Raw genomic sequence first — 24682 nt, forward strand, 5'->3', positions numbered from 1 at the left:
TGGATGAGAGGGATTAGCCTTTTTCATTAAGTGATTGACCCAACCATTCTTTCTATTATAATTTTAAACCCTGAATTACATTTGACAGCACTCCACAGGCCCGGCCTCATGCTCTCTCTCTACACTTGACCATTATTGTGGAAATGACTCCCTCTGCTGCGAATTCAACCTGCATTTCTTGTCGAGGTCTTAAGTTGTATTTTGTTTTTGTTTTTAACAATCGCAAGGGATTCGCCATCGTATTTAATCTCAGATTGGTTTCCCTTTTCAATTGAGTCAATTACTTGCTTTTAATGATTGGCATTTGGTTGAAATTGGATTCTTATCTTCTTATTGACTTTGGAAACCTTCTGTGTGCTCTACTGTAACTGTAATCACAGTATGTCGTGCTTACATGTTCTCTCTTCTCTTATAGGGATTTCTGGACATCGACCTGACAGAGTTTAAGAAGGGTGAGGCGAATGTAACAGGCTTCCAGCTGGTGAACTACGCAAACCCTAATATTAGTAGAACAGTGCAGCAGTGGTTGGACTTTGAAAACAAAGATGCCAAAGTTCCCAAGCGAGGGCTGAAGGTACATTTCACAATGTAAAGAACGAATTTAAACCTGATACATAAGAAGTACAAAAAAAAACATGTAATTAGGTTTATATATATGCTTTATATATATTAAATATAATGTGTATGTACATTAAATAAAACTAAATACAATAAATGTACTTCTTTATGCAGTACACTGGAGCTCTCACATATGATGGGGTCAAAGTCATGTCCACAGCCTTCCAGAACCTCCGCAGGCAGAGGATAGATATATCTCGGCGTGGAAACGCTGGAGAGTGTCTGGCCAACCCACCAGCACCTTGGGGGCAGGGCATCGACATTCAGAGAGCACTTCAGCAGGTATCTTGCCCTGTTGGGACTGCACACAGACCTTTTTTTTGAATGAACACATTGTTCACTAACGTTCAATCTGCAAGACTGACACTGGTTCTAATCTATTCTGAGTGCACAAAATGAAACCCCAATAAGCAAATTACATCTTTATTTTGTCTCATAAAGTTCACATTGATTCACCAAAGAGACCATCACAATCAAATGTGACACTGCAGATAATAAAGCCTGTTGGCGATAAATGCTGGTCCTAACAGCACATGACAAGTTATATTTACAAAGAGAGAGAAAGAACACCTGGCTTTGTTGTGTTACCCTTAGGCTGATGTTTGTCTCTTCGCTTTGGGCATCGTATGAATATTTAAGCACAGAGCATAGAATTTGGCAGGCGAGGATAAGCAGATTTTGTTAGCCCAAACCAAATGAGACTTATTGGAGATTTTTTAGAAATGCCCTCTCTTTGAAAAGCCATCAACAAATTGGCAGTTTCTTCCAGCCGTATCATTCGTTTCTCCATTTCACTTAAAGCTGCAGCAGGGAGTTTTGAGAAAATGTTGACTTAGCCTGAAAATTTGAACAAGCACAACTTACAGGTCCAACCCCCTTGCTCTCTGCTACGCTACAGCCCTCCCTCCACAGCTCCTCCCCCACAGCGGAGCCTGCCGGGAACGCGCAGGCTAGTAAGCAGGACCACCGATGACGGCGGATTATAAACAGTTATGGAACATTCACTAATAGGGACGAAACATCAACAATATGCTTTACATTGACTATGGCCTCCCCATACTTTGACTACAAACTTGGTCCTCAAATCATTATGTATTTTGCAATACATGTAACTTTATAAGGTTGCACTCTTTCTATAAGTTATAGCTACTAAGATAACGTTAAAGGATTAGTTCACTTTAAAAAAAAACTTTTACTAATAATTTACTCACCCCCATGTCATCCAAGATGTCCATGTCTTTCTTTCTTCAGTCGAAAAGAAATAAAGTTTTTTGATGAAAACATTCCAGGCTTTTTCTCCATATAATGGACTTCAATAGGACACAAACGTTTCAAGGACCAAATGACAGTTTCAGCGCAGCTTCAAAGGGTTTGAAACGATACCAGACGATGAATAAGGGTCTTATCTAGTGAAACGATCGGTCATTTCAAAAATAAATAAAAAAACTTTAAGTTTTATAAGCACAAATGCTCGCATTGCTCTGTTCTGTGATGCACGTTCGTGATCCTGTTCGAACTCGTGCATCCAAATGAACAAATCTTTTTTCGAGTCATTCGTTCGTTGAATGAATGAAATGACTCCGAAAAAGACTCGTTCAAAATTAATAAATCTTTTTTCGAGTCATTTCGTTCGTTGAATGAACGAAATGACTCGAAAAAAGATTTGTTCATTTGGATGAACGAGTTTGAACAGGAGAGTCACGAACGACGGTACGCGCTCGCGCTGTGCAAGAGAGGGGTGATCAGTGCGTACACGAGCGTGATTGACACTGCTAAGACATTCCTCCTGGTTCTGATTGGTTGTTTCTGACCGGGAGCGGTGTATTTCTGCAAATGGCAGTAGGACCACAGGGAGGAGCCAGAGGAGCTTAATTTTTTTCACAGATTATCTGTCTCATATTCTACTTTCAGGACATAATGAGAGTTTTAACAAATATTTGTTTACAAAAGCTACCTACTGGAGCTTTAACTTAATTATAAGTTTGTGGAGGTCTAAGCAATTTAGTTAATTTAGTGTGTAGCATTCTTCTTGCAGAGGTAGGCTCTGTCACACAGTTGCCCCAGCTGTGTCTGCTGAGAGTCTGATGTGTGCTGGACTAAGGCAATTTGGTCCATCTGCTGGGAGGCCCGAGAGATTGATGTTCAACTCGGTCAATTAACTCCATCATTCGGCCTGGGAGACATTCTGTACTGTACACACAGAAGAGGCGCTGTGAGAGATGTACACCCTTCTGGGGAGGAGAAAGAAAGAAAGAAAGAAAGAAAGAAAGAAAGAAAGAAAGAAAGAAAGAAAGAAAGAAAGAAAGAAAGAAAGAAAGAAAGAAAGAAAGAAAGAAAGAAAGAAAGAAAGAAAGAAAGAAAGAAAGTCATCTCCTCTGTGCTTTTTACTCAGGTTCGGATTGAAGGCTTAACGGGACACATTCAGTTTAACGAGAAGGGACGAAGGACAAACTACACTGTCAGTGTGATGGAGCTCAGGCCGACGGGACCGAAAAAAGTAAGTACTTAAATATCAGGAAAAGGATTAGGAAGCCTCTTGATGTGACAGATTGTTTCCCATTTCTCAGATGGATTTCTTCACTTATAGTTTAAAAAAACATTCACAGACTCCTGTATGGTTATTGTTTCAGCAATCCACTCTGGCCTAACTAAATGAGCACTGTATTTGATGTAGTGTCTCCTGTGGGAAATCTCAGAAAGGTTTCTGATGATGCTCAAGTTCCTGTCCCTGATTTGATCTTTTCTCAGGTGGGTTACTGGAATGAGGATGAGAAATTTGTGAGCACGGCGGCCTACATACCAGGCAGTAATGAGACTTACGGACTTCAGAACCGCACATATATTGTTACCACTATTCTGGTATGTCTTCAAATCATTTTTGTGATTGACTGGTTTAAATTTGTGCTGGTTTGAAAACACATTAAATGTTATACTACTGTTCAAATAGTTGGGGTCAGTAAGATTTTTTTTTTTTACACAAATTAATACTTTTATCCAAGTATGCTCAAGTATGTATAAATTCAACTGGCATAACTTTAGAAACGTTTCTTCAAATCCAATTTTTAGTGAACATCACTCTTGGTAAACATAGTTCTTTTGTTTTTTGTTTAGAAAACAGTCCGGTTCCATTCACAAAGCAGAGCTTTGCCGAAAATGCGGTTGTGATTTCTGAAAATTTACGGATGGGAGTTCGGTTACAGAATGTAGTTGTCACTTCTGTAATCTCCCATATATAAAAATAATTATGAAAAAAGTATTATTTTCGTGCAGCCAGTAGGCTCCTACCCAGTGTAGGCCCCTGGGCTTCACCCCATAGAAGCCAGTGCATTAATTCAGCAAGGATGCATTAAACTGATCAAAAGTGTCAGTAACGACATTTATATTACATAAATCAAATATATGTTTCTTGAGCAGCATATCAGCATATGATTTCTGAAGGATCGTGTGACACTAAAGACTGGAGTAATGGCTGCTAAAAATTCAGCTTTGCCATCACAGCAATACATTGCATTTTAAAATGTACTTATATAGAAATCAGTGCATTGAATTTCTCTGTCAAGGGTGGTCCAGGGCCCTTAGAATCTTCCTAATCTTCCCCAACATTACGGCCAGGGTCAAATAAAAATACAGGAACTCAGACAGAGTCCACCATCTCATGATTGTTCTTCTCCATTTTTTTATTTTTTATTTCTTAGAATGGCTGATGCATCACCTCCATGTTTTTAGCCCTCAGTATGATGGCGGTAAAGCTGTTCTGTGCAGATAAAAAAGCTTTGGTGCTCTGTCTGTAAATGAGACATTATTGCTCCTCCAGCCACAGTGTTTTCATCTTATACTTAAAGGGAAACCGTGGATTGAATTGCCAGCAGTGGACAAAAGATTAATTTTCCTTTTCTTTATCCTCGTCTTTTTTGAGGCGATCTTTGGGCTTAGCCTGCGTTTTAGCGATTCTGTCGCAAGTTAGGCTTCAGAGGGCATTTATTAACCTTTCATATGTGGACTACCCGTCTCTTTCCAAGCCAGAGAAAGGGCAGAGTGAGTGGACCGGCCTCCTGATGGAAGGACGTGGGGGGAATAGGTGATGGGGTGGAGGGAACAGTAATGGATCAGCGTGTGGGTTAGGGGCTAAGCGCTCACAAGGGTGTAGGATGGATTGCAGGAAATAGTCTGAGCTATGCTGTTTGTCCTACAGAGACTGTTTATCAAAGAGGCTGGAAATAGTGGCATCACCACGGGTGTTCTAAAGAATGATCTGTTTCTCTGAAAGACAGCATGTACTGTAGGGCATCTCAGAGGTCTACATTAGCAAGTAATATGGTGCCACTGTTCAGGTCTGTTTCTAAGATGCATTGCGGCACAGCTGGATTCAAATGTTTTGTTATACTGAAACATTTGCAGATATGACACACTTATCAGGCATTTAGCATTTTGAGTTTTTTTTCTGGAAAAGCTCTATTTTTCTTTCTCTCCTCTACGCTCTCATGTTATTTGTTCATTGTGAGCTCCTAAGGAAAGTCCTGTTACAGAGTGAGCTGTCAGCAGGGCCTCTGGTGGCATTTGTTGTAATCTCCTCAGGATGCCCAATCTATCTGAAACATCACAATTGAACTGCTAACTCATATTACAGACCTTCCACAAATAGAATCACCCTACACTTTCTACACAATTGATAGCCAGGTCTGTCCCTGATGCTCAAGAAAAGTCATCTAAAAATAAGCCTGTCAAGTTCACCATGTTCTAAATAACAAACCACTATTTATGATCTGCTTTGTCAACTATTTCTAACCCCAACTTTCAATGTCTTAATGGTTTCCATAATGCTTACTGTCTATTGAGTTAGATACAGTGGCCGAGAGAGCTCAACGTGCTGCAACAACACATGCAAATAAAAAACGTGCGCAAATTAAGAAAACATCTTCATCAGTTTTACAACACGTGTGCTCCAAATACTCACAACACAACCAAATACAGATATGCGCTGCAAAACTTCACAACACAACCAAATACAGAAACACGCTGCAATAGCACAGACCACAATGGAAATGTTTCCAAGAACCCCAATAAGTGACGAACCTGGGTGGGACATGCTTATAGCTCAAAGTCTACTTATTTTATTTTATTTAATTTTTTTTTAACTTTTTTGTGTGCAAAACAAAATATGTTTATGACATATTACTTTGTATACCAATATACAAAATGCTATATGTTCAATTTAATCAGAATACAAATGAAAAAAAGAGGAGTTTACAATGAGCTTATTTGCAACAGTTCGGTTAACAGCAATAATAAGATATTTCTGGTAATAACAGCTATTCAGCTGATGGACACTGTGCTGCATTGTTATGGGAACATCCCAGGTGAAAATAATGAGGAAATTACATTGTATTTCTTTGCTCCCTTCATCAAGTGCGTTCCAAATGGCTACATAATGCCACACAAGTGCTCTGCTCACTCCAAAGTCCCCAATTCAACGGCTCTGCACTTCGAAAGGAGTAGGACATGCTCACGAGCAATGAGCACATCCCAGCTGGGTTCGTCACTTATTGGGGTCCCCTGGAAACATTTCTGCTGTGGTCTGTTCTATTTGCAGCGCGTTTCTGTATTTGGTTGTGTTGTGAGTATTTGGAGCACACATGTGTTGTGAAACTGATGAAGATAGTTTCTTTAATGTGTGGGTCTTTTCTATTTGGATGTGTTTTCTTCAGTTGCAGCGCGTTGAGCTCTCTCGGTCACCGTAGTTAGACTATAACTAAATTGCTGCCAATAATTAATGGAGCTGTCAACATCAGAAGTTCTCATTGTATCGCATCCGGTGCAGTGTGCCTTCAGTTGGTAGACTCGTTTTTTTAATCTTATTTGCCTTGTCTGTCTTAAATACTGTAAAATATTTTTACAGACAAATGTATTTTTTTATTAAAATGTAGTGATATTAATATTATACTACAAAAGTAAAAAATATTATGTAAAATATTAAAACATCCATTTGTATACCAAACGATTTTCATTGAAAATAAAGTAGGATACATAGTTATTCATATATTCTTTTAGTCTTGAATGGTTAAAGGGTAACTAAACACTAAAACAACTTTTTTAGGTTAATGATCTGTAAGAATGGAGCTTCATAAATGCTGTTCATTGATTCGAGTAATTTTTTTTTTTTTTTGGGGGGGGGGGGGAAGTTGGGGTACCCTCCGATGTCAGAGGGTACTAGCTAACCACACCCTTGCCTACAGAGAGACGCGTCTCAAGTGCACGCCCCTCTCCGCTGGGCTCTGCCCACTTTTCCAGCATTTTTCAAATATTGCTAGTGGGTGGAGTCAGGCTCTGACCAGGGGTTTAGTTATCCTTTAAAGAAATATCAGGTCAGTTACACAAAAATAATGTAAATATTTGTTGTTCACTGTATATGTCTGTCTACTTGTGTGTCCTGTCTAGGAATCGCCATATGTCATGCTGAAGAAGAACCACGAGCAGTTTACAGGAAATGATAAATATGAAGGTTACTGTGTGGAACTGGCAGCAGAGATAGCCAAACATGTGGGATACCACTACATTCTCAAGATAGTGGCTGATGGGAAATATGGAGCCAGAGATGCTGAGACCATGATGTGGAATGGAATGGTGGGAGAGCTTGTCTATGGTGTAAGTGCTACTTCTTATTTTCTCACTACATAAATCCAGACCCGAATATCAGAGTGTTAAGGATGAATCCCAAAGAACACAATAGCTTTTTTTTTACCAGTTATGCTACTGATAAAAAGAAAATGCTGTTTTAAAATCTCAATTATTTTAATCAGCTTTTCACTATTGAAAATCTAAACATTAGTGTACTGAGAAAACCAGACCTCATGAGAAAAGGTTTGGCAATTGACAAAAATGCTTCATATTTTTACCTCAAGCTTAATAACACGGAATGAGAGAAAAAATTCCTTCTGGAAAGGAATTTACTGTAGATGGAGGATAGAATCAGAGCAGGTCCGCTCTTCATTTACTTTGTCCTAGATTTACTTCTTCTACTGGTTCTACTGGTTCATGTTTAAATATATACTTGGTATTTATTGCAATGATATCATATATTCCTCTGCAGAAAGCTGACGTAGCTGTGGCCCCACTGACCATAACCCTTGTCAGGGAGGAAGTCATTGATTTCTCCAAGCCTTTCATGAGCCTCGGCATCTCCATCATGATCAAAAAGCCCACCAAGTCCAAGCCTGGTGTGTTCTCTTTCCTGGACCCTCTGGCCTATGAGATCTGGATGTGTATTGTGTTTGCCTACATCGGCGTGAGCGTGGTGCTTTTCCTAGTCAGCCGCTTCAGTCCCTACGAGTGGCACGCAGAGGACTATGACGACGGAGCTGAACAGAACCCTAACCAGCCCTCCTCGTCATCCGCCCAACCGGGTCAGGGCCAACAGAACCAGAACCAGCAGAGTCAGGAGCAGAGCAACGAGTTTGGCATCTTCAACAGTCTCTGGTTCTCATTGGGAGCTTTCATGCAGCAGGGCTGTGATATCTCCCCCAGGTGAGATGCCAATTTGTGTTTTAGTTCAACGCTTCTCAACTGGTTTTGCTTTACGATTTTAAATTGGCAGCTAAACACTGAAATTGTTTATCGTACAATGGTGAACAAAAATGTCTGTATAAAATGAAACACATCACTCACAAAAAAAAACGTTGGGTCATTAGGCAACCCAGTGTTGGGTAAATATTGTACAGAAAACATGGTGAGGGTTTTTTCATTTGCTGGGTTGTTTTTTCCCCCCTTGGTGCTGGGTCAAAGAACCTGATGTTGAAGGTTATTCATTTTATAATCACTATGCAGTGACTATGATATGGCCTTGTATCTGTTCCAGGTCATTAAAAGACAATCTAGATCAATAGAGAGCTACCATTGTAGTCAATGGAGCTGTATTCACTGCATGTGCTCGGCAACTTTGTTACATATGACAAGGATGTCACATTGTGTCTCTCTCAGCCCTGGAGTGTAGATATTCTGGGTTTGTAGAAGGCTAGCGTTCCAAACAGATATTTGTTGCAAAGTACATTTTTTAAAGAAAAAAGGTATAATATGAGACTACAGACGTTTCAACTGTAATCATTTGATTACACAATTGAAAACAATTGAATTTAATTTAGTAAGATACCCCTCTGGAAGTTTTCTCTCAGAACAGAACACAAAATCACTGTTGACAAATGTATGCAGTTTTAATCGGTTTGGCACAGACAACCCAACATTGTGTTGCTCTAACCCAGCTCTGGGTGGATGTGTGAGGGAGCATGTCAGTAAAATTGACAGGAGCTGAGTTACACAAAAACTACCCAGTACCTGAGTAAAAACAATATGAAACAATAAAAACAACTCAATAAAATGACCCAACAGACTGAACACAGCATTTGGGTTTCAAATAACATAGCATTTTTTATTCTAGATATTTATTAATTGTTTGGTTCATGCACTCAGTTTATCTTTGTTGCAAATTAACTCCTATTCAGTGTCATTTGGGTTGATTTTTTTTTTTTTTTACTTCACTTAGTTTGAGTACGAGTATGAGGGCATGTCATGCAACTTTTTCAGGTTGGCATTTGTCTAATTTTGCTTCTACCAGTACCAAGTGGCAGATGAATTGCAGCAAAATACCATAAAGTTTGTTTGGGCACACACACAGCCTTTGATGTCAGCAGAAAATGAAAGTGAAAGCAATTTCCTTTTATTTGTTGATAAGCTGTTTATTTTGCTCTGCTACACTATTACATGGTTAGTTGCATTTCATTATGATGATTTCTTCATCATGTCCCGCTTTATGTTTCGATTTAAGTTTCAAATGACTCAACTGAGCAGAGCAATCATATTGCTTGCCGAATATTTTTTAAATGTTTGGTGTCTAGTGATTTCTCAGCGGTACTGCTGTTGTGTGGCTCTTGGCAGATTACTGATATGTGCTTGCAGTTTAGCAATTTCTCATTTGCACAGCTGGTTTGTAGTATATGGCAGTATTTCTAAAGATCAAATAGAGTTGGACATCCACTTGGCCCGGACACAGCAAGCCTAATTCCACAGTGTCTAATGAGAGGAAGACAGCAGCTCTTTGAAAGGCAGATTAAAGTGCTGTGAGGGCTACATTTGAGCCTTCCACTCTGTGCTGCTGGTGCACAGGGCCAGATATGAAGTGTCTCTCTCTACACAGTTGCTCTTAAAGGTCACCAATTAAAAACCTAATTAATTGGGGGTGAAGCTGGCAACATGAGGTCAATGGCTGTGGGTTTTAAGGGCACAGGGAAGGATAGTGCGGTATGTCCCAGAGAGAGAAATGTCAACGGCTGAGTTCAGGCACCAGACAGAATTCACACCTGTGGGCAACACATTAAAGTTTCGCTGATGCTTAAAGCTATAACATTCCAGATGGATTTCCTAGATTTCTGGTTCTGAAATATCATTAAACGTCTGTCTGATCTATGAGTCTCTAAAAGTTGAAGAGAGAGTTATAAATGTGTGACTATGTTCTGTTCCAACATATAGTGACTTAAATTGCATTCAAGGTATATTTTAAATCCATTTATGTATTCTCTATGAATTATAGGCTGTTCTAAAAATGTAATAATCCTTTCGTGCATTTTAAAAATCTCAGTTGTTGGACAATGTGGGAGAAATCGTGTTTATTAATGAACACATTTCATTCAGTATTGAAAATTATCAATAGAAAAGGTTCAGTGTAGTAGAAGGACTAACTATTTTACCATATCAGTATCTTAGCTTAGCAACATTTTAACGCCAAACTGTATTGGAATCAATTGAGTCTGCTGTGCGCTTTATGTGAGGAGCTGTTTGTATGACACATGGAATCGATGCCTAGTTTGGACATTTTACATCAGTCACTTATTGAACTTCAGTTTTAATTCAGATTCTTCCTTAGAAAACGCTTGTCTATGTAGACTGTCGGTTGCTGTTGTTTTTTGCGGTTTTGCCTGTGGATGCCATTTCATCAACAAAACAATAATTGTCCCTTTCCTTTTTTGGAGAGGACAATTACTACCATAAGCATAATTACAAATGGGTACGTTGGCAGGGAGTCATTAAAAAAAGAGATGTGAGGAGTAAATAATGAGTTCAGTTTCAAAGTTAACATCTCTCACATCTTTTAATATGGCTTTTATGTTCAGCAGCGCCTGTATGGCAGCATGCACTTTAGGTACAGTACCATGAGTGCTCATTTTTTGGTGGTGATATTATTAATATTATTATTATTAGTATTATTATTATTATTATGTAATTCTTGGCATTCAGTTAATTTGTCTACAAGAGAAAGAGAGCAAAAACGAGAGTGAATGTGTTGATGCATAGAATCTTTTGTGAAATCTCAAATGGCTCTTTTTCCACCAAATGTTTCAAACTGACTGTCCTACACAAGCTAGTTTGGTTGGACGTCACCACCCACACACACACACACACACACACACACACACACACACAGACACACACACACACACACACACACACACATTAGTCAAAATCTGTCAAGGGGTAATAATGGAACAGCAGTTTTAAAAAGTGATCAAAGAAACACAGGGCTGAAGTACACAGAACATACCAATCAACAAAATGAATAACAGGTGTGCAAATTAATCAAACAATGAAAAACGATAGAAACTAACTGAAAACTAGAACACAGAACTAAAACATGTGACAAACCCACCCAAAACAGAAACAGACCCAGATTATCCCTTACACATTTGAATTCTGACATTCCTGATTTTAATATTTCCAATAATTTTCTATTCTTGACTGATATATTTTCATAAGTTTGTCAATAGATGAACTTTTAAATTAGTGATCTATTAGTGAAAATATATATATTAAGCAGCACTGTTTACAACATTAATAATAATAATTTTATAAAAATCACTTGTCAAGTTTATAATATACAATATATTACATCAGCATATGAGAGTCAAATTGGATGACAGGGACTCATCATCTCAAGATCACTAATTTAACAGTTCATCTATTGACAAACTTATGAAAAAAAATCAGTCAACAATAGAAAATTATTGGAAATATTCAAATCAGGAATATCAGAATTCAAATCTGTAAGGGATAATCTGTATATATATATATAATTTTTTTTCAGGATCTTTAAAATATATTATTATAGATTGTTTTGTTCAACTTAATGCATCCTTGCTTAATTAAAGTATTAAGTTTATTTTATAAAAAAAAATCTTACCGGCTGGTAGTGTATACATTATTATTATACATAAATTATTTTCTATGTATAACAGGTCTGTAACACTATTACACTGGATGGGGAAAAAAGTAAGAAAGTAGAAAAAGCTCCAAGATTCCAGCCAAAGGGAATACTAATCTCCATAATGGCCAATTAAACTGTTTACACTCTTATCCCACAATGCAGTGCAATATGGTTATATATGGTTTATTTATGTACTTATTTTTTGCTATGTTGGTATGGAAAATGACCTGAACCTGCACTGATTCACAGTGATAAATCTTGAACAATCCTACAGTGCGTCATCCAGCATATCAGAACTTCCAGGCGGTATATGTCTCTGTGAGCTCCTATATGAATTGATCGTGCTGTCTCAGCCGTGATGCTGAAATGTCAGCGGTGTGAGAGAGAGCAGCACGTCACTTTCCTGTGGATGTCTCCTGTGATGGGGCACAGAGTGTCTTCAGAGGATCTTAATTAGACTGTGTCATTTCTCCCTGTCATTTTTTCACTGCGACTCAGACTCTGCAGAGTAGAACCAACAATGCTGTAGTGATTATACCTTCTCTCTCCGTGTCACTGAAGTTCTATAAATAAGTGAGGACGGGTCGTGGATAGCATGTCCGCATTGCGGGTGAACATGTTTCACTGTCTAGAACACGTCACCTCAGACATTGCTGTATATGAGCAGACATCCATGACTGGTTCTGTTTGTATGATGACATTTAATTAGTGACTAGAGGAGAGAGTGGACGATAGCGAGTACAGCAGCAGCATTAACCACTTCATTTATGCTTCTTTAATCATGGGTAGTCAGAGCCTCTTTCCTCTGTGATCATCTGCATGGGAATTTACACACTTACTCCTCCTGTCTAATGAGCGCGGATAGGTTGAATGGTGAGTGGTCTGGCCGCTTGATGGCAACAGTGAGGCTATAGTTAGCCCAATCGTGTGCTATTTATTCTTTGGGAGAAAAAAATATCCTTGTTCAAATGTCAGACCTGTCATTCAAACCTCCCCATCAGGCCTAATTTATGCAAGCCACTCAAGATAATGTTTATCTCCTCACACAGGTGGGCCCACAATCTTACACTGTCCTTCTCTTCTCTTCTCTTCTCTTCTCTTCTCTTCTCTTCTCTTCTCTTCTCTTCTCTTCTCTTCTCTTCTCTTCTCTTCTCTTCTCTTCGCTTCTCTTCTCTTCGCTTCTCTTCTCTTCTCTTCCCAATTCCCTTCCCTTCTCTTCTCTTCTCTTCTCGTCTCAAAATTATATATAAAATTATAAATAGTACTATTTTTATGTTTTCAAGCATAATATGCTCAGCAAGGCTATGTGTATTTCATCAGAATTAAGAAAAATGGTCATATCATGAAATTACAATTAAAAATGTTTTTTTTCCTTTGATGGCAAACGGAATTTTCAGCATCATAACTCCAGTCTGCAGTGTCACATGATCCATAAGAACTCTTTCTAATATGCCAGTTTGTTGCTCAAGAAACCCTTATTATTATCAGTGTTAAACTGTTGTGCTGCTTAATATTTTTTATAGAAAGCTTGACACATTTTTTTGAGGACGCATATGTTCATACATTTATGTCTCCTGGCTGGCCTGGGAACGCCTCGGTGTCCCCCCGGAAAAGCTGGAGGAAGTGTCTGGGGAGAGGGAAGTCTGGGCATCTCTGCTAAGATTGCTGCCCCCACGACCTGGATAAGCGGAAGAAGATGATGATGATGATGATGATGACGATGATGATGATGATGATGATGATGATGATGATGATGATGATGATGATGATGATGATGATGTTCATATCATACCAAAAAAAAAAAAGCACTTTTCTTACTTAGTATTTTTGTCTTGTGGGATAAGATTTTATGTTTTGTTTTCTGGAAAAAAAATCAAAATGATGTCAGTTTTTGCTTAAACAAAATGATCTACCAGTGGGGTAAAAAACATAATCTTAATTCAAGATTATTAATCTCACAAACAAGATTATTTTTCTTACCCCATTGGCAGATAACTTTGCTTGTTTTAAGCAAAAACTCGCTTCATTTTTTATTTTCATCATCATAACTTCATAACTTCATCGTAACATCATAACTTTTCTAGTAAATAAAATAACATAACTTGTCTAGTAAATGCTTCTTGGTTTAAGAATTTTTAGATATTTGGACTGTAAACAAGACAAAAAGACTAAGTAAGAAAATATTTTTTGCAAGGTAGGAACAGCATTTATTTGAAACAGAAATCTTTTGTAACAAGATTATAAAGTCTTTACTGTCATTTTTGATCAATCAAATGTGTCCTTTTTAACACTGTATTGTGTTGTATTTTGTACATTTCTTAATCTTCCCAGCCACTTCATGAATTTATAGACTCTGACAGGAATCTCCCATAGTCCCCAGAAAGGAATGACATGCAGAGCACATCACTCGCAGAGCACATCATGACTTGTCTCATGCTTGGTTTACTCCTCTGACCTCTGCTGTACCTTCTTCACTCCTGTTCCTTTAGTCTTCATTTCTAGTTGTGTTTCTGTGTTCCAGAATCGCACAGTGGGTGGGTTCAGTTAATCTGTACTAAGAGCAGAAACTATCTAGTTGTTGAGTGCTTGATGGACCCTCTTACACTGATGATGGCTCTCACAGGACAGGGATCTTTTCCATATCTCCCAGCGGCTTGCCCACGATTGCATATCAAAAGTCATCTAGTGGAATTACACCAACACACACACAACTGCATTTTAATGGCCCTGATCACACCTATACAGTGATTAACCCTGTAGAGATTTTCTTTGTGTATAAGAAGTTATTTGTACCTGTTAGTACCTGTTATTTTTGTAAGTGCCAGTTCAGCCACAGAACCTGTTTTTCAAAAGGTCAAAAACAAGGTCTAGAGATGCGTTTAAAAAAAAACATAACTTATTTTAACTTGAACGCCGCATTTTTAGAAGGTGATGTGCCACGGAAGCTAGCGTATCTGCGCTGACGATAAGGAGGACAAAGGAGGAGAAAAAAATAAAATGGTTAATTTTAAATATTTATAATAGCCTACTACGACTGTCAACTGTCACCCATATTTACAGAGTGACCACAGAACTAACAGTGTGTAAAAAAATTGAAAGTGACTCCCTTCGGCGCAGAATAGAGTGGTGTAGGTATAACGTCAGATCCCAGAAGACTCATTCGCTGCCAGTTTTATGTTGTTTTTTTTTATGTGTGTGAAATAAAGCGAGAAAAACATAACTTGACGATACTTTGGCGATTCGTTCTGCAGCTTACACTGCACACACTCACACCCCAAGCTGTCTAATAGTCACTTTTTAAAAACATACATTTTCAAAAATTAACATAACTGCTTCAAAATTTGCATTTTTCCCTATGGGTGTGTGCAATTTACGTTGTAGAACAAAATGGCAAATTATAGTCTTATATATTATAATCTAATTAAGTTATGTTTATCACAGACTTTATGTTTAAGTGTATGACTTTACACTTAAATCGGAGAAAAAAAACAATTATAAAACAAAATATTCAAACCCATAGAAAATGTTTCAAGGAACCCGCGGCGAAAACTTAATACCTGCACACTCTATTGTGATGAATTCCCATATGAATGTTTAGACTGAGGTCACATTGCTAAGCAATGGATCTGTATCTGATCTAGAGCCACATACTGTATATGGAAGTGGCCCAAATCAGAATTGAAAAGATCAGATTGCATGTGGTTTGTGCTGTTCACGCGATATGAAAATAAACATCTGAGTCACATTATGAGCAAAAAGAAATTGGATGTGGGCCACTTTGCCTGCAGTCTGACTTTAACCATGTTTGGCAATACAGATTGATGTTTCAAATTCGGCTTGTCATTTTAGTTTAATCACTTGTTTGGTTTCCTTGATGTTTCATTTAAGCAACTATTCTTTGCCAACATGCGTTTCTTTCTTTCTTTCTTTGTGCTGCTTTTAGTTAATCCTATTGCGTCAGTCAAAGATCCTTACATAATAAATGAAAAGATACTGTCAAACATGTTTTTTGGGAGAAGATAAAAGTTTTATGAGGTATGTTTTGTCTTAATGCGTTGTGCAACAGGCCTCGAGAAGAGAGAACGAACATACAATAAGAACAGGAGCAGCAACAGTTTTCTTTTTAATTATCTTCAGTGAAGCAGTCCCTGGAGGACTCCACTTAGACTTATGCTTTGCAGTTCTCTCTACGCTTCCTCTGAGGAGTTACATCGCTTATTAGATATTTAGAGTAACTGCCTGAGTCAGTGTCCGGCGTTCTGCATATTTACTTGCATGCTCATGATCTTCCTCACATCAGCTTGTTTTTTCCACCGAAACAACTGTCTTCCTGCTTCCTATCTACTTTGTGTTCTACAGAAGAAAGACATTAAAACAGATTTGGAACATGAGAGAGTATTACAATGAACTGGTACAATTATTTAAAGGGATACCCAAAATAAAATTGTATCAACATTTACTCAATCTCTTTATGATTGCACACTTAACATGTGTTGTTTGCTGTGTGTTTTGATAATTCTCTTTAAAGGTATAATTATAAATATGTATTATAATTATTAGTATGCCTCAAAAATACGCGTGAGTGCGCACGTCTAAGTGACTACGTTATGGAGAAGAAAGAGAACTTTAATTTAAAATACTTAGTAACCCAAATATCAAAGTGTACATTTATTATAAAGTAATGCGTTACATCAAAAAGGTCATCTGATTATGTAATGCACGTTACTTATTGTCACCCTAAACTGTGGTTGTAATGAATTTGCACGATGATCAGAGATAACACAAACAGTCTTTAATATAATAATCCAAAAATACAGGAATACACAGGAGAATATCATGGGGAGAAAACACACAACAACTCAGGGTATAAATACACAGGGGTTAACAAGGAAACTAAATAAACCCCAGGTGAACTTTCAGGCACACACTAGAAAACTGGGTCAAAATACAAGCAGCAGGAAACCGGAAAAGTACAGAACCAATTCAAATAAACACACTAAAACATAAACCTTAGACTTATAATGGGCCCAACACTGTCTATTTATTTATTTATTTATTTACCTAATTACTTGGTTCAGAGTTACCAAAATATTGGTCCTCTGTTGAATGGCGTTATGCCTGTTAAAGACTGTGTGATTTTGACAATCCTATAAGATCATTACAAATCACACTATATGACCTGGATCTGGGTACGACGTGTATAGTAATTAGACTGTATGATGATGACACCTATTGAATCGAAGGCTACGACGCAGGTTGGTATAGAAGAATAAAACGACATCAGCATGCGCTAGTGGTAAACAGAGCAAGATGAATTTTTTTTATGTTTTTATGTGCACTGAAAAAAGAGGAGGAAGTGAAAGAGAATATGGAAGCAGTCATGTCTAGGCATAAGAGGCCAATTTGGCTTGCCAGTTTTGCAAATGGAGCGTGGAGATAAGTATTTTTCCGTTTTAGCGCGTTGATTAATATGTCATTTCATGTTGCATTTTTTTGGGGCTGGTCAGTAGATCGTACGCAGATCGTAGCAGCAAACACTCTGTGACATGATCATGCTAAATTTCTGACACTATCAGAAAATGATCGCAGGCTGTCTTTGGTCGCAAGACCATGACAACGACCGTCTTTGAACCTTTCTCACTGTACGACGTAGGACCAACGTTTAGCAACCACAACCATAGAAATCGCCATGATTTGTCATCTTTCGTCTGGGACAGCCCAAAATCGTACAATGTGTACCGGACATTTTATATATATATAGTTTTGTCATCTGCTTTACATCATCCCCAGGAGAAAGGCATTTCTGTGTGGGACTCAGAATCAGATCGGTAGAGACAGAGTTTCAGAGTTTAGAATAACAGAAATTCAATTCAATGTCAGACAGATGAAAAGAGAAAACATGCAGCGGACAAACAGTGGGCTTCTCCGAGCTACAGAGAAGTATGCTGGCTGTAGACGGGTTTCAGTCAGTTCAGTGTGGACAGAAAGCTGCTCAGTGACAAAACGCATATCAGCCGCCTGTTTGGAGAGAAGAGAGTGCTGCCATGGCAACGCTGAAAGACATGGGTGTTTCCTCTGGAGTGGCACAGCTCACAGTGTGAGAGCACTGCTGACTGAGTACCACCATTCGCTTGTGTGTGTGGGGGAGAGGCAGGTTTAGCCTACATTATAGGGACCAAATGTCCCCACAATAATGGAAGAACAGGGAAACAGTGAGAGGTTTATGCAAAAAGGTTTATGTGATGGAGGTTTCGGTATAGAAAATGCAATTAGCTGGCATGTCAATGAAACGTCCCCACTATAGAAAGCTGTGTGTATTAGTGTCTGTAAAGTCATAATTTGCATAAGAATGTCTGGCTTTCATTGGTTTTCATGATTTATCAGGGGGTGATTTGTGTTTTTAGGTGCATATTGTATCTAATGCTGGTTCTAGGTGTGTGTGTGTGTGTGTGTGTGTGTGTGTGTGTGTGTGTGTGTGTGTGTGTGTGTGTGTGTGTGTGTGTGTGTGTGTGTGTGTGTGTGTGTGTGTGTGTGTGTGTGTGTGTGTGTGTGTGTGTGTGTGTGTGTGTGTGTGTATGCTGTTGCAGGGAGAGTCAATAGCCACAAATATCTGGGCCACTTTCAGTAGTAAGTTATCTTCAACAGGGCAGTGCAGAAGATTATGGCTATCATTTATATAACACAGGAGGGCAGTTCTATCTCAGCAATGGATTTCATAAGACACTTACACATCCGTCTAAATAAGAAACTCTGAGCCAAGCTTGTTTTATAATGATCTGTGAGATATGAAATTAAAAGTGCACTAATAAAATGCACAGCATTTTCATATCTCTACATACCGAGTCACATACATGTGCTCTGCAATGAGCACATTATGAAGACATTAGGGAAATCACTCACAGTTTTTCTCTCATTTAATTGCAATTTCTATCATTAGTTTGCAGTAAACGGCATTTGCATAATCATCTCATCCCATACATGCAGAGCGTAAATACTGACCTCGTGAGGAAGTGGGAGCGGCAGCTAGGATTTAAGCACGGGGATATTCTGACATGTGACCAGGAATGAGATCAGTGTGTCAGCTTCACACCGCTCAAACGGCGCCCAGCAAAAGCTGTCAAACAACATCAGAGCACTGAGCTGCATTTCCCTCTGCCAGCTTCACATTTCTGGTGCCCGAGCCTCCTGCGCACATTTTGCCTGTGGTATATTTGTAGAGTTTGACTTGGGCTTTTTTCACAGCCTACTGATGTTTTTCATGGGTGTAGGAATTATCTGAAAACTGGGAGGGAACCATACATGTTATTAGCTTGGCTCGTGAATATTAGGTGATTAAATGATTTGCTTAAAGTGCACATACATGAAATGGGCACTAACTAGCTAGCTATAAGGATTAGCACTTATTAATTGTGTTTTCGTTCATTCAGTTAAATTCTGATACAGCCGATTGGAAAAGGCCACTTTTTAGTTTCCTTCCAAAACAAAGCTCTTTAAAAATAAATATTACGGTTATTGCCAAAATCTCAGTATAAACGTGCTTGTGTAAATCAAGAAGGGGAAAAAAATATTCTAAATATTTTGAAATGCATTTAAATATGAATACTTGAAAATATATTTTATTTCTAACTATTTAAATAAGCATTAACTAACTATCATTTAAACAATATATAACATACAATAGTATATAGTTACCAGTGTTATTTTTAGTGTTATTTTTATTATTATTTATTATTATTATTATTATTATTTTGAAGTAGCTTTTTTTCTTTTTAATTTTAGTTTAAGTAATTTGATTGTGCCTATTATTTATTTTTAGTTTTTTTATATATATTTTCTTTTCTTTTCAGCCTTATTTTTATTTCAGTTTTAGTAATTTTAGTACTTAAACTTTTTTCACTTAGCTGCCAAGGAAATATTTCTTTTAATTTATATTTTTTCATCATATATATATATATATATATATATTTAGTTTCAATTTTTTCCATGCAAAGTAAGTGTTAAGATGGTTCACATTTACTGTGTCCGGCATTCTGCAATGTTTCAATAATCAAGCTGTTATAATCACAGTATGGTGACTGCAATGCTGACATTACTAATCAAAGACATAAATTAGTAATGAGTCATCCATTTTATTTCTGCAAATACATTTACTTCAGTATGCCTTCACATTTGATTATCACATTTGTTGTAAATATGGCATGCTGTGTATTTATCAAAATATGTATAGTGTATTTAAGGGTAATTAGCTAATATGAACTATGAAGCTGAATAAACAGCAGACACATCAGCATCTTCATGAGACCAGTTTACCACTAACTCAACACACTTCGGCAAGTCCTGCCGTGAATCATTTTTACGGTGTAGCCTGGAATTGATTTACCACCATCATTACATTATAATACTGCTGTGTACTAAACCATTCAGCAAATAAATTTCCCATCCTACAGTAGGTGCTTACATAGCTTTCTGTACACAACTGGATTTGTAAACACATTTCACGCAATGAGAGAACACGGAAATGAAATATAGACATGAGTAAGAATCTCGGATTTTTAAATCAATCTCAATAACTGCAACAGAGCTTGCCCCCATTTTTACCGGCCCTGGTTCCGCAAGGTTGTTTTTTTTTTCTTCATTTTCCCATTGGGATTTTAAAATAGTCTTTGTTAAAAGAGTCATAAGCCATGAACCAAGTCAATCAGCTGCGAAGTGAATCACAACAAAAATTTGATTTGAAGCAAAAAATATTTGGAAATCGGACAAAACGACAAAGTTACAAGACTGTGAACTTAACGGTGTTAGTGAGGAAAATAACTACAATCCCATGAAGCATTGCGAACAGCATAATCGAATTTAAAATGATGGAGGAATCTAATACACATAAATCAGTAGTTTTAAATGTATAAAAACAATATATTTTATGTTTATTGCAAAGTATGGATATATACAAACAATTCAGCATTTTTTAAGGCATATGGGAGTTCGACTTGATTATGACATTCGCAGTGCTTCATCGGAGTGGGCGGAGCTAAAGAGCTATTTTGGAGCATGTTGCTTTTTTTTGACTCTCTGATTGGTGTAATGTCCTGTACAGCACCATTAATATTTCACTGTTAATCACAAATTAATTATATTGTAAAAATATAAGATAAAATAATGCAGACTGATGACTGCCTCAGCAGAAGCAAATTCCATCGATTAACAACCTATTAGCTCACAGGTAATTCTGCCTTTAAAGGTTTATAAGTTGTTTTTCAAAATCAAGTTTTTACTTTCGTAACTCAACTGTTGCACTTAGGGGATTCACAGAAATTTCGTCTGCCAAAAATTATCGGTCGAAAATGCCATTTTCGATTTTTGGCCGAAATAGAAAAGAAGCCGAAAATATACGGCGAGAATATGCCGCCCGCACCTCTGTGTTCAGCGATCTGCATGTTTTGTAACTTCACGATGGCTCTTTTTTTCCGCTTTTTTTCCGCTTTCCGCTCCCTGTGTGCGCCGCGCTCTCCGCTCCGTGTGTGTGTGCGCGCGGCTGCTCGCTCTCTGCTCAATGTTCTGCTCCGTTCAAGGCTGATTTATACTGCTGCGACGTTGTCCGCGTTGACGCTCAATCACACATGCAGAGGGAGCACGTGAATCCGAGGGAGGGGTTCTAGCAGACCAATCACAGCGCTTGCGTCCGCGTAGAATTGACGTGTTGTTGCATTTTTGTAGAGGTCAGGGTACGCCGAAGGGTATGCACGCTACACACAGCCTACGACGTAGCTATGGCGTGAGTTTGACGCAGAAGTATTAATTTGGCTTGAGCGTAGTGCGCTCTGCTCTGTCGCTCACGGGCCAAATAATCCACTCATGTACCAATTACGCTCAACGGAAAAGCAAAGTCTGCTCAAATAACGTGCGGACATGAAATTTCTCTGTAGTAGTCTTGTTTCTGTTTGCAATAGCCCTGTGCTGTAACATGGTGTGTATAGCCTTGCTGAACAACCCTGGTAAAATGATGCTACCCTCTCGTTCACTGATCCACTCCCTGCTATCTGCTTACATGCTCTGATAATAATAGTTGTTGTTTTTTTATTGAGATACAGTCAAATTATTGCATTTAGTTTAAAAGTCTAATAATAATACAATTATATAAAAACAAATTAAATTAAACTTTTTTTTTTTTGTCATTTTCGGTTTTGGTTTTCGGCCAAGTGTATCCAGATTTTTCGGTTTCGGCCCAGAATTTTCATTTCGGTGCATCCCTAGGTGCACTCTATAGACCTGTTAGCTACACTGTAAAACACATTTATTTTTAAAAAGTTCTAAATAAAGATTATTGGAATAAAATACTATTTAAGTTTTTCTACTTCAAAATTGTTGCTTGCATTTTTTTTTGTATTGATTTGTGAAAACTTGACATGAAATCCTACACCAAATTTGTTTAGTGTCTCCTGGCTATCGCCTATCAAGGTGGATTCACCATGTAGACAGTTAACCCCACTCTTTACTCCAGCAGAGAGAGAAGATTATGCCGCTCTGCTGCCAGGAACTCAGTTTATGTCTTCTAGTCCTGCAGGTAGACCATTTAGAACACCCTCAGAGACATTAAACTGATCTCATATGCCTGTCTGAGCTTCATTCAGGGCATGGGATTAGAGACCACCCCCAAGATCTGGCAGAAACTAAGAGATGCTTAAAAAATATTCTTGTCACATAGTGTTCTGGCCAGGATTCAGCCAGGGGTGAAGTCATTTTTCCTTTTTTTTTTTACCTGTAACATTGAAATTTGTGAGCGGAGATATCTCAGTCCAGCCTTTAAAGAATAAAATCAAATACCCATTATGCTCTTTCTCTTAAATATATATTTGTTTGCCCTTTTGACAATCTCTGCAGATTCAAAGGCTTCTGTTCCTGTTTGTTGCAATCTTGACAGCCTTTCATCATGGGTTTCGCCTCCCTCACAGCTTAAACGATTAAACCGTGCATTTGTTTTTGTTTATGTGTTTTTATCAAAGCAGCTTTTCCTGTTCCACCACACATCAAACTGCTATTTTCCCTGGAGCTTTTTTCACACACTGTGTCTTGTTGTGTACTGCTTAGACAAATTTTTGGACAAATTGTTGTTTTCAGGGTTTATTATTATTATTATTATTATTATTATTATTATTATTATTATTATTATTATTATTATTATTATTTGTTTAAGTGCAATTACAATGGTGGCTGAGTGCTCTCAACACCATTAATCCCTGACAATTAACATGCATGTATTACTTTAACATACTGGCAACTTTCTAAAAGTGAGATTAATGCACTGCTGGTGAGTTGTATTGTGATGGTCCTTATCTCGTTTCAGCACATTTCACTAAGAGTTTATAGCTGAGTGGAGTCAGAGAGCAGTGTATCAAACAGACTAGACAACCGACCACTGTAAGCATCAACGTGTGCATTGCCAGCCAGTATTTGTAATACAGTTAAGATTAAGAAAATGTTCAGTGCTCCACAGAAATGAGATTTTTTGATTGGGTACACTTGATAAACTCATAATGGATCTCCATTTGAGCATGTGATTTCCATTAGTTTCTCTGAATATTTTGTATCTGTGCTGCTAAATAATTCAGTTCCTGAGTGAAATTCTGTCTGATACTCATGAACTGATAATTGTGTTCTTGTTGACTGATAACTGATCATGATTGATGTTAATTTTCTGTAATGTTTGGTCTATGTGCAGTACCATTCAAGTTTTATCAACATTGATATCACTGATATATGAAAACAGAAAAGAGTTATTTTAAATTGTAATAATATTTGACAATATTACTGTTTTTACTGTATTTTTGATTAAGTAAATACAGCCTTTGATTAATTAAATGCAGCATAAGTGACTTCTTTCAAAAACATTAAAAAAAAAAAATACTGACCCCAAACTTTTGAACGGTATTGTCAATTAAAAATAAAACACTTTAAGTTAAAATCAATCATTTTAAATTTTAGAAGTGAATTTTAGAAGGCACCACAACAATACATTTACAGTTTATAGAAAATTGTATATTCATTTTTAAATTTGCTAAATATTTACATTAACTATACACTAACATTTGAGAACAAGAAATTGTCAAAAATGTTTTTAGTTTTATAATACAGACACATTTTAAACATGGTATTTTAAGTATACTAAAAGTTATTGAGGATATTTGCATTCACATATACGCATATGTTTCCACAGGTCTCTCTCTGGCCGTATCGTGGGTGGTGTGTGGTGGTTCTTCACTTTAATCATCATCTCCTCATACACAGCCAACCTAGCTGCTTTTCTCACAGTGGAGAGGATGGTGTCCCCCATCGAGAGTGCAGAGGATCTTGCCAAACAGACTGAGATTGCTTATGGGACTCTAGATGCCGGCTCCACCAAGGAGTTTTTTAGGGTGAGAGGTGCCATGAATGAAGGCAAATGTTAACCTAAAAAATGTTAACCTAAAAGTTTTTTTATTCAAGTCAAAGATATTATTCAGCATCACTGACATTTAAAGTGCCCCTATTATGCTATTTTAAAGGTTCCTAATTTAGTTTTGGAGGTGCCCTACAAGAGTTTTACATGCATCCAAGGTCGAAAAACACATAAAATTTCTCAAAGAGTCTGAAAACTGTCAGTTTAAAGATTTAGTCTCCCTAAACCTCTCCTTTCCGAGAGCCTACTCTGTTCCGATTGGTCAGATGGCCCAGTCTGTTGTGATTGGCCTACCACTCACAGCGTGATGTGAAATGACCATTACCATAACTGAATTTCAGCTCCAAAGGCTTCCTCAGCGCTTCAATACACAATGATACGAACAG

The 24682-nt window shown here is 37.7% G+C and overlaps 1 protein-coding gene across 6 annotated transcripts in view; it reads left to right on the plus strand.

The window, feature by feature from the left end:
- The window catches only part of gria1a (glutamate receptor, ionotropic, AMPA 1a), an 88963-nt gene that overhangs the window by 49792 nt on the left and 14489 nt on the right, over positions 1-24682 (plus strand). For all 6 annotated transcript variants that reach the window (XR_013210374.1, XR_013210375.1, XM_077248009.1 and 3 more), the window contains exons 6-12: positions 416-574; positions 733-900; positions 3011-3115; positions 3367-3477; positions 7054-7260; positions 7706-8139; positions 24075-24273. Coding sequence is in view for 4 of the 6 variants with exons in the window: in XM_077248009.1 (XP_077104124.1) it covers positions 416-574; positions 733-900; positions 3011-3115; positions 3367-3477; positions 7054-7260; positions 7706-8139; positions 24075-24273 (1383 nt within the window). In the remaining 2 variants the exon portion in view is untranslated. The remainder of the gene's footprint in view (positions 1-415; positions 575-732; positions 901-3010; positions 3116-3366; positions 3478-7053; positions 7261-7705; positions 8140-24074; positions 24274-24682) is intronic.

Source organism: Siphateles boraxobius, unplaced genomic scaffold (assembly GCF_051911475.1).
Source record: "Siphateles boraxobius isolate OS27281-9 unplaced genomic scaffold, OSU_SipBor_1 3, whole genome shotgun sequence".
Classification (NCBI taxonomy): Eukaryota; Metazoa; Chordata; class Actinopteri; order Cypriniformes; family Leuciscidae; genus Siphateles; species Siphateles boraxobius.